The sequence below is a fragment of the Orcinus orca genome, chromosome 14 (assembly GCF_937001465.1).
Source record: "Orcinus orca chromosome 14, mOrcOrc1.1, whole genome shotgun sequence".
Taxonomy (NCBI): domain Eukaryota; kingdom Metazoa; phylum Chordata; class Mammalia; order Artiodactyla; family Delphinidae; genus Orcinus; species Orcinus orca.
In genome coordinates this window covers 65,400,503-65,414,222 of record NC_064572.1, presented here as the reverse complement: position 1 = coordinate 65,414,222, position 13,720 = coordinate 65,400,503, and the positions used below count along the sequence as shown (strand labels likewise).

The 13,720-nt window shown below is 56.9% G+C and overlaps 3 protein-coding genes across 6 annotated transcripts in view; 2 read left to right on the top strand and 1 right to left on the bottom strand.

Annotated features, from left to right (window-relative positions):
* NT5C2 (5'-nucleotidase, cytosolic II) overlaps nt 1-13,720 on the top strand; it is a 307,851-nt gene that overhangs the window by 16,220 nt on the left and 277,911 nt on the right. The window lies entirely within an intron of this gene.
* On the top strand, nt 1,594-7,016 carry CALHM2 (calcium homeostasis modulator family member 2). 3 transcript variants are annotated; one of them, XM_004265888.4, is made up of 3 exons: nt 1,594-1,865; nt 3,864-4,585; nt 5,924-7,016. In XM_004265888.4, the coding sequence occupies exons 2-3, from the start codon at nt 4,031-4,033 to the stop codon at nt 6,338-6,340; spliced, it is 972 nt and encodes a 323-aa protein (XP_004265936.1). In that variant the 5' UTR covers nt 1,594-1,865; nt 3,864-4,030; the 3' UTR covers nt 6,341-7,016. The 3 variants fall into 3 exon arrangements, with proteins under 3 accessions (XP_004265936.1, XP_033277000.1, XP_033277001.1); XM_033421109.2 differs by having other exon boundaries at nt 3,148-4,585; XM_033421110.2 differs by having other exon boundaries at nt 3,098-4,585.
* PDCD11 (programmed cell death 11) overlaps nt 8,165-13,720 on the bottom strand; it is a 41,920-nt gene continuing 36,364 nt past the window's right edge. The window contains exons 29-36 of one of the 2 annotated variants that reach the window (XM_004265889.3): nt 13,083-13,389; nt 12,769-12,885; nt 11,936-12,085; nt 11,467-11,717; nt 10,605-10,773; nt 9,890-10,043; nt 9,245-9,410; nt 8,165-8,508 (exon numbers count right to left, since the gene is read on the bottom strand). In XM_004265889.3, the coding sequence (XP_004265937.1) occupies nt 8,337-8,508; nt 9,245-9,410; nt 9,890-10,043; nt 10,605-10,773; nt 11,467-11,717; nt 11,936-12,085; nt 12,769-12,885; nt 13,083-13,389 (1,486 nt within the window). In that variant the 3' untranslated portion in view covers nt 8,165-8,336. The remainder of the gene's footprint in view (nt 8,509-9,244; nt 9,411-9,889; nt 10,044-10,604; nt 10,774-11,466; nt 11,718-11,935; nt 12,086-12,768; nt 12,886-13,082; nt 13,390-13,720) is intronic. The other variant, XM_033421105.2, reaches the window with a different exon arrangement.

The following is a 13,720-nucleotide window of genomic DNA, read 5'->3' as shown; positions in this document are numbered from 1 at the left end:
GGTCAGTTTCTTCATTTTTCTGTGCCTCAGTTTCCTCATCTGTACAGTGGGGATGAGGCACCTACTTCACGGGCTTGTGTGAGCATTAAATAGGTGAGGTGTGTAAAGTGCATGGCTCGTGGTAGGCACTCAGTTTCTGGCGGATAATGTGTGTATCAATTTCCAAACCTGAGGTCTTATCCTCCTCCTCCCCCTGGACGTAGCGGGAGGGGACGTAAGGAACTGGAGTTACCTTTGTCGAGGGGGAAGCTGAGGGCAGAGAAGATGAGATTCTTGCCTCCCCCCACCCCCCAGACATCTTTGAGACTAAGTCCCACTCATCTAAGAATTCATTTTGATCTTGATCCCTGCAACATTGTGTTAATAATTTCCATTCTTCCTTAAGCATCCTTCCCTCTAGTCCCACTTCTGAGACCCAGTCTCCCTCCCTTTATTTGGGAAGAGGGCGAGACCTGGAAGCCAAGGTGGACTGGAGGGCTCCTCCAGGAGGTGGGACTTGCTCTAGGGGAAGACTCAGATGAGTAAAGACCGGGGGTGTGTTGGCAGCTGGGGGGTGGTGGGCTCCAGTGGGAAAAGCCAGCCCAGAGGTATTGGGAGGTACAAAATATGAAGGAAAGAGTAAAGCTTTGGGTCAGACAGACCTGGGTTCAAATACTAGGGCTGTAGGACCTGTAGTTACCCAATCCCTCTGACCCCCAGTTGTCTGTCTATAAGACGGATGTTACAAAGACCTCCTTTTTAGGGTTATAGTGAGGTTAAAGGATGACTTTTGAGGAAGAATCGGGAACTTTGGCACATGGTAGGATGTGAAAAAATAAACACTGGTCCTTTTCTCTTCATTCCTGCATGTGAACAAGCCCAGCTCAGGGAGGCCAGCATGTCACTCAGCAGTTCCATGTTCCCAGAACCACAAGCAGTGCAGAGCAGACAGGGGTCTGGGGGAGGTTGGGGGGGTCTCTCCCTTGATCCTGGGGGCCATCTAGACTGTCCTTGGACAGGGCTCTCCCTTTCAGCATTCCTGACCCATGGCTTTTCAGCCTCAGCTTGCATACTCCCACAGACGGGGAGCTCATGATCACTTTCTGGGACAGGCTGGGCAGCCCTGATTGTTACAAAGGGCTTCCTTGAGAAACCTGCCTCCTCGTAATTTCCACCTACCAGTCAGAGCTCTACCCACAGGGCCTTAGAAAATCCCTAGAGTCCAGAATTTTCTTATCAGTGCTCCTGAGATTTGAAGCGGGACCTGGGGAGCTAGCTGAAGTACAGACAGAAGAGCCAGCAGGGGGAGGGTTTGCTCAGAGAGGGGCAGGACGGCTCTGAGGGAGAAGGGGTACCCCTGGCTTTGCGCACCCGCTAGGAGGCAGCGCCAGTCTGGTGGCACCTCTCCCCTAACCCTGCTTGGGACTCGGTTCTGGCAGCTTCTATCGGTGGGGGTGCTCCCGAAACCGGCCTGGAGGGCAGGCCCGGGCCAGATCTGGCTGAGGCCCCCTTCCTGGCCTGGAACTGGTCCCACTGGCGTGGAGCCTCAGAAGGCAGGCGAGCCGCCGCAGTCCCCTCCACTTCCTCTCCTCCCCCGCGCCGCCCTCCCCACCCCCTCCCGCCACTGCCTGGCGCCCGCCCGGAGGCTGTTTTTCCACTGGCTGGTGCGAACCATCCATCTTACGGGTTCTGCCTCTTTCCTGGAGTTAAACTTTTCTGAAGACACCACAAGCCCCAGGCCCTGCTGGTCTCTCCGGAGCAGAAGCAAAGCAGGAGGGAGCCCGCCGAGGGGGCGGGCTGGCCCATGCCCAGGAGCTCCAATGTCCTCACCCCACTTGCCCAGCTCCGTGGAGGCCAAGGCCACCGGTGCCCGCAGCGGACCCCAGGTAAGGAAGGGGAACATGGCAGGGCCACTCAGAGGCTGCCCAGAGGGATTGTCCAGGGGAGCCAGGCCCCTCGCTGAGGACCCCAGTCCCCAGCCACCTGTTTCCTGTCCTGACTGTTGCTGGTGGAGGTCCCATCCCGGGCCTGGGGGCCACGGGCAGTAGTCTCAGAAGATAGCCTGTTCCCTCCTCTGCTCACCACCCACCAGTGTTCAGGCATCTTGTACCCCACTTTGGGTGGTTTCTGAACCCAGGGGAGCATATTAGGAGCCCTGAAGCCAAGAGGGGAGAAGAAAGAGGGAGACGGGGCTGCCTTTAACCCGTTCATCCCCAGCAATATCACAAACTCTCTTTCCCGAGGAGTTAGGCTGGAGCCCCTGGGCCCCCAGGCAGTGAGTTAGGGAAGTCAGGTCTCCTCCTCCTCCTGGAAACCAGCCCATCTGGCCTCCTCAGTGGCCACCCAGCTCTGTACCAGCCCGTCTGGCCGCCTTGGCAGTGATTAGGAGGGGTGGTGGTCTAGAGAGGAGGCATAGAAGGAAATATGGGCAGGTCTCCCCACCTTCGTTTGCTCCGTCCCTCCACTCCCCAGCTGCCTCTGGCCTGAGGACTTTTGTTTTTCACTCCCCGGATGGAGAGAAGAACATGGGCCACACCCCGGCCTGTGTGGGTGGAGCCTGGGAAGGGAGTTGGGGCAGAACACGGCGGGAGCCCGAGGCCATGGCCACTTCCTGGCAGGCTGCCAGTGCATCTGCTGGCCAGAGAGAGAGGGTGGTGGGTATGGCCAAGCCTTAGCCTTCATCAAGGCTTCCTGTTGCTGCCCGGCTGGGCGGTCCCCAGGCCTAGGGACCTTGGTGGAACAGAGCTGCCGGATAAGGAAAGGGTAACGGGTGGGGAAGGGGAGGTCTGCCAAGGCTCTTGCGGATGGGCACAGAGCAGTGTCAGTAGGAAACCAGGAAAGTAGAGGGCTCCCTTAGCTTGACTCACCCTCGTCCACTTCCCAGGCCTCCTTAGGTCATGCTCAGAAGTCCTGCCCAGGCACCTCCATACTTGAATAGCTTTGAGCAGCGCACTTTATCCTCCTGAGGCCTTAGCCTCCTGGTCTTTGCCAGAAGGACAGTCATCCCCCATCTGCCTCACTTCTGGGAGGCACCCTCAGGACTGGACAGGGTGAGATGGAGGGTTTCATATACAGGGCGACTATCAGGCACTGTTTATTCCCTTTCATTTTCCTCCAGCATTCCTGAGAGGAGAGCAAGGACCAGAATGACTTACCCTCTTTTCACAGATGAGGACACTGAGGTCCGGAGAAAGGGCATGAAGTATGTTGAGAGCCAGGATCTCCTAAACCAGTCCAGAGCCTGAGGTCTCCAAAATGAGAAGGTTCTTGTGAACTCCAGGGATGCTGCACCAGGCTCACCACTGACTGGAGGCCCCTTCCTCCACCCCCCACCCCCCCACATCACAGGGGCAAGTCCAAGTCCCTTATCCACCAGGACACCTACTCTGGCTTTTATACCCATGGGCTAGACACCTTGAGGACACACCCTCCAAATAGTCCTAGGTCCCCCAGCACATTAGCAGTACCTGGAATCCCAAAGGGAAAGGCAGTCAACAGCCCACAGTCCCCAATGCCACAGGGCCAGTCCTAGTCCCCACATCAAAGGAAGCTTGTGGTGATGACGAGAACCTAAGTGTCTGAGGCAGATAGAGCTGAGCTTGAGTCTCAGCTCTGCCATTCATATGTGAGCCCGATAAGCACTCACCCCAAGGAAGCCTCCACCTTCCCTACGTGCACTGGGATATCAGAGCTCAGAGCAGGATCTTGACGATGGGCAATGAGGGATGTAACGCGCCCGACATAGTAAGAGCTCAGTGAACAGTGGCTATTCTCATTCCACCCAGGCCCTGGGGCTCCCCGAGTCTCCTTCCTTTCCCAGCCTGACTATGCAAGATCCCCTCGGTCCCTGTTTTTAGAGGCAAATACTGATCAGTCATCTACAGTCCCACAGGAAGCACCAGGCCAGCCACTGCAGGGGATCAAATGGCAAGACTGTGCCCTGCCTTCAGGGGCCTGTAGCCTGTGCGTTTTCCTAGTCCCACCAGGAGCCACTGTCCCAGTCTCCTCCTGCCTCCACCCTTGCCATCGGTCCCCCAGCTGACCCGTCACCATGGCAGCCCTGATCGCAGAGAACTTCCGCTTCCTATCACTCTTCTTCAAGAGCAAGGATGTGATGATTTTCAACGGGCTGGTGGCACTGGGCACGGTGGGCAGCCAGGAGCTGTTCAGTGTGGTGGCGTTCCACTGCCCTTGCTCACCAGCCCGGAACTACCTGTACGGGCTGACAGCCATCGGTGTGCCCGCCCTGGTGCTCTTCCTCATTGGCGTCATCCTCAACAACCATACCTGGAACCTGGTTGCCGAGTGCCAGTACCGGAGGACCAAGAACTGCTCGGCTGCCCCCAACTTCCTCCTTCTAAGCTCCATTGTGGGCCGCGCAGCCGTGGCCCCCATCACCTGGTCTGTCATCTCTCTGCTGCGCGGTGAGGCCTACGTCTGTGCTCTCAGCGAATTTGTGGACCCCTCTTCGCTCACAGCTGGGGAAGAGAGTTTTCCACTGGCCCAGGCCACAGAAATCCTGGCCACGTTCCCGTGTCGGGAGGGCCCTGCCCGCCTGTCAGGTTTCCGGGAGGAGGTCAGCCGCAGGCTCAAGTACGAGTCCCAGGTGAGCCTGTGCCAAGGGAAGCTCCTCTTCTTTCTCTCCTACGCGGTGGCTGGTGGGGAGGTGCTGGGATGACCCAGTATTAACGCTGGAGTCAGTCCTCAGGGGCTGAGCTCTCCAGGAAGTCACTAGATTGTCAGCGTTGGGCATCAGAGTTGGGTAACTATGGGTCAGCGCTTGGCGGGGCAAGGGTGAATGCCATCCCCAATAAGAGAGTTTTAAACATTAAAGGAATGTTCTTGCTCAGACCAAGCCTTGATCCCAGTCACAGATTAAGCCCTTTGCTCCAGCCAGACTGAGCACGAACCCCTGCCATCTTATGAAATATTTGCTGTCGACCGTGAGCTGATAGTGGAGTGTGGCTGGCTCAAGGGATGAGCATGTTCCTATCCCAGGAAAGGCCCCTGTCCAGCACTGAGTCAGCCTCAGGCATTGCTGACAGGAGGCGAATCCCTTGAGACAGGAAAGGGTGTCCCGTCGGGAGGCAGCAGCTGCCGCCCTGAACCTAGCCTCAGCCTTGGCTTAGTTCTGAAGGAGCTGAGTTGGTCAGGGAGAGAGGGCAAGGGCAGAGACCTGGGCAGAAGCAGAAAAACAGCTGAAGTATTCACCTAAGAGAAGCAGGGCGTGAGGGCGAGATAGGAAAGAGCAAAGATTTTCTAAAGGGCTCCTCTTGGGTACAGAAGAAACACAAGTAGGAGCAGGGCTGGAGACAGCACCAAAGGAGATGGAGCGTGGTAGACAGAGAGAAATAAAATGTATTTGATGATGCTCAAATGCCCACAGCTCTCTGTACAGGTTTAAATGGGGAAACAAAGACGACCCTGACTGTCCTAGCCCTCAACAGGCTCACAGCCAAGCGAGACAAGCACGTGGGTAATTTCAAAACAAGGCAGAGAATGATGATAGGAGGAACCAGGCCATGAGGACTCAGGGAAGGCAAAATTGCTCCCAGAAGGGATTTCTGACGGCTTCCCGGAAGTGGTATCTGGGCTGAGCCTGGTAGATTGAGCTGGATTTTGGTGGGCTCAGATGATGTGGAGGGGGCCCTTGGGGCTGCAGGAATGGCAGCTGAAATTGCAGGAGGCTAAGTCTAAGTACAGAGACGGCGTGAGCTCAAGGGAGTGAGGGCAAAGAGGAGGAATTACAGTCAGAAGGGCCTGCCGCCCTTAGGGGAGCAGAATCTGCGGCCAGGCAGGTGACAGAACCAGTTCTCAGGGGGTTGTGACGTCAGGTTCAGCCCAGCCCACACGCTCTGACCAGCTCCCGCTACTTCTTACGGGGGTGTTGGCGGTCCAGACAGCTCCCCCTTGCCTGCCCTCAACCCGCCCCTTCTCTGGCCAGCTCTTCGGGTGGCTGCTCATCGGTGTGGTGGCCATCCTGGTGTTCCTGACCAAGTGCCTCAAGCACTACTGCTCACCGCTCAGCTACCGCCAGGAGGCCTACTGGGCGCAGTACCGGGCCAACGAGGACCAGCTCTTCCAGCGCACGGCCGAGGTGCACTCGCGGGTGCTGGCTGCCAACAACGTGCGCCGCTTCTTCGGCTTCGTGGCACTCAACGAGGATGACGAGCAGCTGGTTGCCAAGTTCCCAGTGGAAGGCACACAGCCACGGCCACAGTGGAACGCCATCACCGGCGTCTATTTGTACCGCGAGAACCAGGGCCTTCCACTCTACAGCCGCCTGCACAAGTGGGCCCAGGGTCTGGTGGGCAACGGCGCAGCCCAAGACAACACAGAGATGGTCCTGCTCGCCTCCTAAGGGTCCTGTTCCCACACTCTTTGCCAATGACACGACTCGGTCCCAAACAGAACCCCATGGCCTGTTCACATCAGCATCAGAGGGGAATTTTTTTTGGGGGGGGGCGGTGGGGCACTTGTGGGATCTTAGTTCCCCAACCAGGGACTGAACCTGCACCCTCGGCAGTGAAAGCGCGGAGTCCCAACTACCTGACTGCTAGGGAATTCCCCAGAGGGGATTTTTTTTTTTTTTTTTTTTTAACCATAGCTTTTGGGGGAAACAGGCCAGGAAAAAGTAACACAAAGTAAAACTGGGGAACAGATGTGAGAGCTAGTAGACAACGTGGTCAGCTCCGGCAGGAAGGCTCTCAGACCTGAAGAAATTCCTTCTCCTGTTGCCACCAGCCACATGGTCAACAGCTTTGGAGAAAAGACCCTTTCCCAGAACTGGTCCTTAATTAACTACGATGTGGATGACCTTTGAGTGGTAGGACCCAGTCCCACCGGTCTGTGAAGCCCTGGACAGCAGAGCCAGGTGACAATGAAACTCACCAGCAGGCTCCTTGTGCGGAACACTGTGTGTAACTGTATATGGACACCTGGCCCGGTGCTGCTCACCTGGGAAGCAGCCCCCAATGTACGCCTCTAGCTTTATTTTCTATAAATTTTTGATATAAAGTTTTTCTTAGTATAAAGGACTAGCTTGGTGTCTGCATGATTGGATGGGCCATGCCACAGCAGGCTGGAGGTCACGGGGACAGGCCCAAATCCCATTCCTGGGGAGGGAAGAGGACAGAGACTCTGGGCAAGACTGAAATGGATGGAAGGGAAGGCTGGGGCACAGGGAGGGCCAGGTGTTCCCACACGCAGGAAGGCCCTGGGATTGACGACGTCTTAACTGGGTTCAGTTTTCTGATTTGATCTGGGAAACAGATGGAACCCGGCCCTTCTCAGAGGGACGCTCGGCTAAAATTTCACGAGTCAGCAGATCCTGCCCTTGCACTCAGTAGGGCAGCCTAGCTCTCGTAACCTAGAGCTAGTGACCAAGAACAAGGCCAAGCCCTGCTCTGCTTCCCTCCCATGCCCGCCCCTGCCTGAGCCCCTCCACCACCTCTAAAATCGCTGATGCTCTCTCCCTTGTCCCTGTCCTGCTTTTTGGCATATGACTCAGTCACTTCCCATGGAAAAGCTCTCCAGCTCTTAGGACATTTAAAGCTCTGCCCAAGAAAACTTTAATTCCCTTAAGACCAAGCCAAAAATGAACTGGCTTCAACAACTAGCTGGGTGTGTGTTGGCCTCGAGGAACTCTAGAACATACAGGATTATTACTTATCAAGCAGAAGGAGAGACAGTCTTTCTGGGAACTTTACAGGGAGGTGGGGGTATAGCGGGCCCGCCATGTCCCCTTCTCCCTCAGGACTCAAGGACCAGCAAGTCAATCAAGGCCCTCCGCCCAGCAAGCTCTCCTCAGGGGAGCTACAGGGAGCCAGAGAAACTGTGCAGCTCCCCCAAAGCCACACAGCACGTGGATCCACGTCCCAACCTCACAGCCTCCACAAAGGGGCACGAGGTACTAGCTGAGCTGAGGCTGAGGGAATGCCCAGAGGCTCTGCGATCTAGGAGAGCAACGCGCTTCCCAGACCCTGCTGACCCCCACTAGCCGGACCAAGAGCCTGGCCAGGGCCAAAGTGGGATCCTGACCACCATTCCTGCTCCCTGGGGACCTCCCATGAAGGAGAGACTCAGCTTTTCTGGGAGCCCAGGAGCCTACCGCCTGCCACCACTGAGCAGCCCCAGAAAAGGAAAAAGATGAAATAAATTGGTTCCTAAAACAAGCAAAAAGGAATTATGAGAAATCTTAAATCCTTCTTTATCTTGACAGGATTACCCCAGGGATGCTGCAGAAAAAGCAACACTTAAACAGAGTCCTCAGGCAACACAGTTTCTCAACTGCCCAGGCGCCTGAGGGTCGGCCCGGCTGGCCCACTGCCACCAGTGCCCTCGGAGCCAGCTGGCCACTAGTCCTCCCACATAGAGCTCTTAGCCTCCACGTATTCCAGGGCCTTCGCCTTTACCGCCTGCACGTCCTTCTCGGTGCCGTGTTGCTTCTCGTAGTCCAGGTAGCGCTTGAAGAAGAACTTCATTCGCTTGGGGGCCAGGCTCAGGTGAATGACACGCTCGAAGATGTCCCTGGGAGGGAGAGCAGCCAGTGTCTGCCTCTTGGTCCCCGGCCACACGATTCCTAGCTAGCCTTCACCCACTTGCTCTACGGCTCTGGAGCCAGGCCCTCTGTTATCCAGCACTACCGCTTCTACCTTTATTTTTATTCCCTTTATAAACTCCCATCATGTCTGTGGAGAGGGAGAACACCACCCTCACTTTCCAGAGGAACAGAGATGTTAAAGGACTTACTGGTCTGAAGTCACACAGTGAATCTGGACAAAGCTAACGGGATGGGGACAGGCAATGAGGTGTGGCTCTGTGAGGAAAGCTCTGCTTAAAACTCACTGATGGGCTTGGGTGAGGCATCAGTTCTTCCTGGACTGAAGTCCACCACCCGTCTCTAATCCTCCCTGCCTTGGGGGGATGCTGGCGGTTATCAGTGAGATCACGCCTGTGAACACTCTCTACCATGAGAGCCAGGCTCAGCATTAATTATGAGGAAAACCCAAGTCTCCTGATTCCCAGGCCTGGGGCTAGCCTACCTCCCACCCAAGGTTCCAGCCAGACCAGAGGCTAGCCGCTGAGGCAGAAAAGAAACTGGAAACGTGAATGTCATAGGACGTGTCACGTCAAAGCCGTTTTTCCAGACAGAGTAAGAGAACTGGGGTTCCGGGAGCTGCTGGGGGGCTAAAACGCCTCCAAGTGGCCAATGTTCCCAACCCCCCAACAGGCAATTAGGCCTCAGCCTGTCCTCCCCTCTCACCGGACTTCCTTCTGGCTGCCACGCTTGATGAGCATGTCGATGTAGACCGACCAGACATCCGTGCGCTTTGGGTAGGTGCTCAGCGTGTTCTCGAAAATGGCTTTGGCGCGCTCCGCATCCCCCAGCTGGAACTCAAGCTGCGCAAACTTGGCAATCACATCCACGTCTGCAGGGAGAGGACAACTCAGACATAGAAAGCAGACAGATGCCCTCATCAAAACACACTACCCTACAGGGACAGAGTCTGATGCCTGATTCCCTGCTCTTGGGTCCTAAGACCTAGGTGATGACAAGCCGGACAGTGGGGCGGGTTTAGGGCCAAATACACAGATGGGCACTGATCTATGACTCCCAACAGCAGACATCCTACTCTCCGGACTGAGAAGGGGGAATCGGGGAATGAGAGGTAGGCCGTGGGGCAGGCAGAGGAAAAGAATTAGTGCTAATTCCTTTCTGTTCCTCTATCTTCGGAGTTTAGAATTTAAAATGCAACACGAGCCATGTTCATGAGCATACGATCAAGAGCGAGATAGCCACGTACGCTCCACAAGGCTGTCCTAACACCAGCCCTCGGATGAGGAGACCCCCAGCCCTCTGCCCTACTGCGCCCTGGAACTGGGCCCGTGGGTGGGAACAAGCACTCACGCTCTTTCTTAGGCAGGCACTCGAGGGCTCGCTGCATCAAGCGGTGACTGGCCCCAGCCTGGCCCCTCCGCAGAAGAAAGGCGCCGTATTTGATCCAGACAGCTTTCTCCTGCCTGAAACGTTTCAGCATCCGGTTGTAAAGTTCACCAGCTTCCTGTGGGAAAGACGACATAAGCTGAGGAGAGTGATTAAGACAGAGGGGGCAACGGCAGAGACAGGCACCTACACTTGTGGGAAGCTAGACCTGGGCTCAGACTCCATCAGTATCCAGGCCCAATGTCAGGTACGCGGAGGGGAGAGGGCAGGCGCACAGGATGAGGAGAGCGCATGATGGAGAGTCTCCCTCCTAAGCCTGTGCCGTGAGGAGGTCCTAAGACTAGAAGAGAGAACGTGAGCATGAGGAGGGGGAGGAGGAGAGATGAAAAAGGGCTACTGGGGTATGTCGCCTCCTGTCGGTGACACCCATCGGCATCCCAAGGGATAGACACCGGCGTCTGCTGTCCCTTCCCTTCCCTCATCCCGGCCCCACATTCCCAAAGCGGAGGCGGGAGAAACAACTTCTCCCACCTGGAAGGTGAGCAAGCCTGGGGCAGGACTGGGTCCAGATGCGGCTGTTCTCCCCCGAGACTTCCCTGCTGCCTCTGGGACTCCCAGGAGCTCGTTTCTAAGTGGCTGAGGTCCCCCTGGCAGCCGGCCACCTGGCCCAGACTCCTACCTGGAATTTCTCTGACTTAGTGTAGATGTCAGCCAGATGGAGAAAGACCTTGAGAGGTTCGTTGTACTGCACGGCCCGCTCGAAGACCTTGGTCAGTGACCCCTGGGAGCCGTACATGTTTTCTAGGTTCAGCAGGGCCACCCACACGTTCAGCTTCTCCTGCTCCTCTCTGGAGGGAAAGCAGTCAGCACGTGAGCTCCATCATCTTGGCCAAATGAGCCCCCCACTGCCATCGGGGGACCGGACTACATCCTCCTCCCCAGGCGCCACCCACGTCCTCAGTTCCCACCCCCAAGTGCAGGCCCCGAGAGGCCCTGTCCCCACTGCAGCTCACACAGAAGCAGCAACTCCGACCCCATGGCTGTGGGGTCTGGGGCTCCCCTGGTTTCTGCCTCCACTCCTGGGAAGGAAACCTACCAAATCTCAAACCGGCCTGAGGTCTGGACTGGAAGGAATCTGTGGTCTGAATCTCCCCCCAAACTAAGAGAATGATGCAAAGGAGCGCCATCCCTCTTCACTAGCCTTTGGGAAACCCGCTCTACCCTCTGCCTGGAACATGGTCCCCGACATCGTTTTCGCCCAGGTATGTGGAGAGCGTTTTCCCTCTTGTACTTCTGCTCCGAGTGGGGCACCTACCTGAGGGCCCATGCCTCGTGTAAATGTTACCCTTAGCTATCTCGGTGAAGAGGACTATAAAATATAAATGAGCAGATCTATTTCACAGACGGCACATCTCTGAGAGAAAGCCCGTGAACCCACGGGCGCCCGGTGGCAGCCACCCAAACTGCCACCAGCCTGCTGAGGAGACGCAGCGCCCCCTGGAGAAAGACAGGGCCCCAAGGCAGGAGGGCACAGCCGAGACCTGAAGGAGATGGTCTTGAGCGCCCTCTCGGCCACGGCCCGGGCCTTCTCGATCTCCGTGGCCTGCAGGTGGAAGGCCATGTACTGCAGCCACAGGATGGAGCTGCTGGGGGAGCTCAGCACGAGTCGGTCGAAGTCATCTGCCGACTCCGGCTGCCGCCTGGGGTCCATCAGCGCCTCCTCGATGCGGGACAGCTCTTTCTCTGCCTTCTGCTTCTCCAGCTCCCTTTCCTTCCTGCTTTTCTTCTTCTGCTGTGGAAGGCAGAACACCAAGTGAGCAACCTGCTCCTCAGCCCCGGGGAAGTCTGTGGTGGAAGTCAGGAGCTGGCAGGGCAGCCCCCGAGCTCCGCAAATACTCCCAGCCTGAGACAGCCCCACCCCTCGGAAGAGACACCCAGGGTAGGACAGAGCACGGAAGACGGGCGCCAAGGGTCCCTGCAGAAAGGACGAAGCCCTGGAAAATACAGCACCGTGGCCTGCTCTGGCTTCTCGTCCTCCTCGCTGTCAGAGCTCTCTTCGCGAGGTGGCAAGGCCGGGGTCAGACTGTCCAGCTCCACATCCCAAGCGAAGCCGGAAGACAGCTGCAGCCGGGGTGCTTCTGCCGGCCTGGTCTGCTTCTCCTGGAGGATCACAGGCGCATGTGAAAAAAGCACTGAGCCCAGGCTGCCCCTGTTCTGCAGCCCCTTTCCACCCGGAGGAGCAGGGACTCCCACGGTGCCCAGAGACCTTTTCTCTCCTCCCACCGCCAGGCTAGGCCCGGTGCACTGGGGACACTTTTAGGAGTGACATGAAAGCTTCCTTTGTAAATAAGTAGATTTAAGTAATATTTTTAAAAAGCTACATGGGCAAACACATATAAATGTGCAGGCATACAACAGCAGTAGAGCTAGGACAGAGGTATGACAGATGTTCCGAGGGTGGCAGGGATGCGACACCTGAAGTCTGGGAAGCCCTTCCACACCTGCCCTCAGTCCCAGTAGCGCTGTCCTCATTTCTCAGAGCAGGACACAGGCTCAGACGGACAAGCCTCCTTTCCTTTGCCCGTCCCCCCACCCCCCTAATTCAATTCCGCCCCAGCTAATAAACATCGACTAGAATGGGCTTTCACAGCCCACTCCGCAGGTGAAGCAGCAGCCCTGTTCTCAGGAGCTGATGACCAGCTGAGGAAACTAGGCGCCCCACCTCCTCACACTTTACAGAAAATGAAGACAGGAGGGTGGTGCTGAGGACGGCCCAGCCCTCAGGCAGGGGAGCAGGGACTCCCTCCTGCGGCGGCCCTTCCCCCACATCCAGCGCCACTCACCTGGGGCCGCACACCCGTCTCCTCCACCTCCTCTTCTCCCTCCCGGTAGTACACTTCCACACCGCTGTCGTCCTCCTCGGACGGGGCAGTTCTCCTCTGCCTCTTGTTCCCGCTTTCCTGCCATGACAGGCGGGGACGACGCTGAGCCTGGCTTCTTCTCGCCCTGAGCGCCCTTCGCGGCCCCGGGCGGTACCCTCTCCCCAGCCAAACTCAGCCTCTCTCTGTCCGTGAGGCTGAGGCAAAGCAGCTGCCGGGCGGATTCTGGAAGGCTCTCCTTTTCCTGTGAAGGAGGCCATCCTCCCCGAGGGCCCTACCTGCTCACTGCCAGACTCCGGGCGCGGCCGCTTGCCCAGCTTCTTCGCCTGGGGCTTCCGGGGCTCCTTCTTCTCCTTGCTGGGCAGCTGTGCCCCCTCCTGCCCCTTCCCAATCCTCTTCGCTTTCTGTTTCTGATTCTTCCTCTCCTCCTTCTCTTCTTCTCCTTTGTGGTCTCTCTCCTCTGCCTCTGTTTCCCTCCCCTCTTGCTTCGGAAGTGGCAGTCCCAGGGAGGCAGAAAACACGTCTGGCTTTCCAGTGTCGTCGGCGGGGACTGACAGCTCTACCAGGTTCTCCCGGCGGTTCACGCTATGACAGGGAGACCAGGCGAGGGGACCATGGGGACAGCATAAGGAGCACAATGGTCATAGCGAAGAGCCCACAGTTTCTGGGCCTGCCCCCACCTGCCTTGGAATCCGTGCAGTAATCTCAGGAATGATTTGCACAATTGCTTGGTAGAAAAATACAGAGGGCAGCTGTGTTATCCCTTCCTCCATCCCCAAAGACGGGTGCCTGTGCAGAGCAAAGTCTCCACAATTGCCTTTAGGAGCTGAGGTAGAAGGCTCCACACAAAGGGAGCTCATTCATCGTTACTTACCACTGCCTAAGCCATTATGTTTATAGTTCACCTCTCCATCTC

Bases quoted from the DNA above. Each gene is read 5' to 3' on its own strand.
- CALHM2 (XM_004265888.4), top strand. From the start codon at position 4,031: ATGGCAGCCCTGATCGCAGAGAACTTCCGCTTCCTATCACTCTTCTTC. The intron at 4,586-5,923 runs GTGAGCCTGTGC...TTCTCTGGCCAG, and splicing joins GGCTCAAGTACGAGTCCCAG to CTCTTCGGGTGGCTGCTCAT.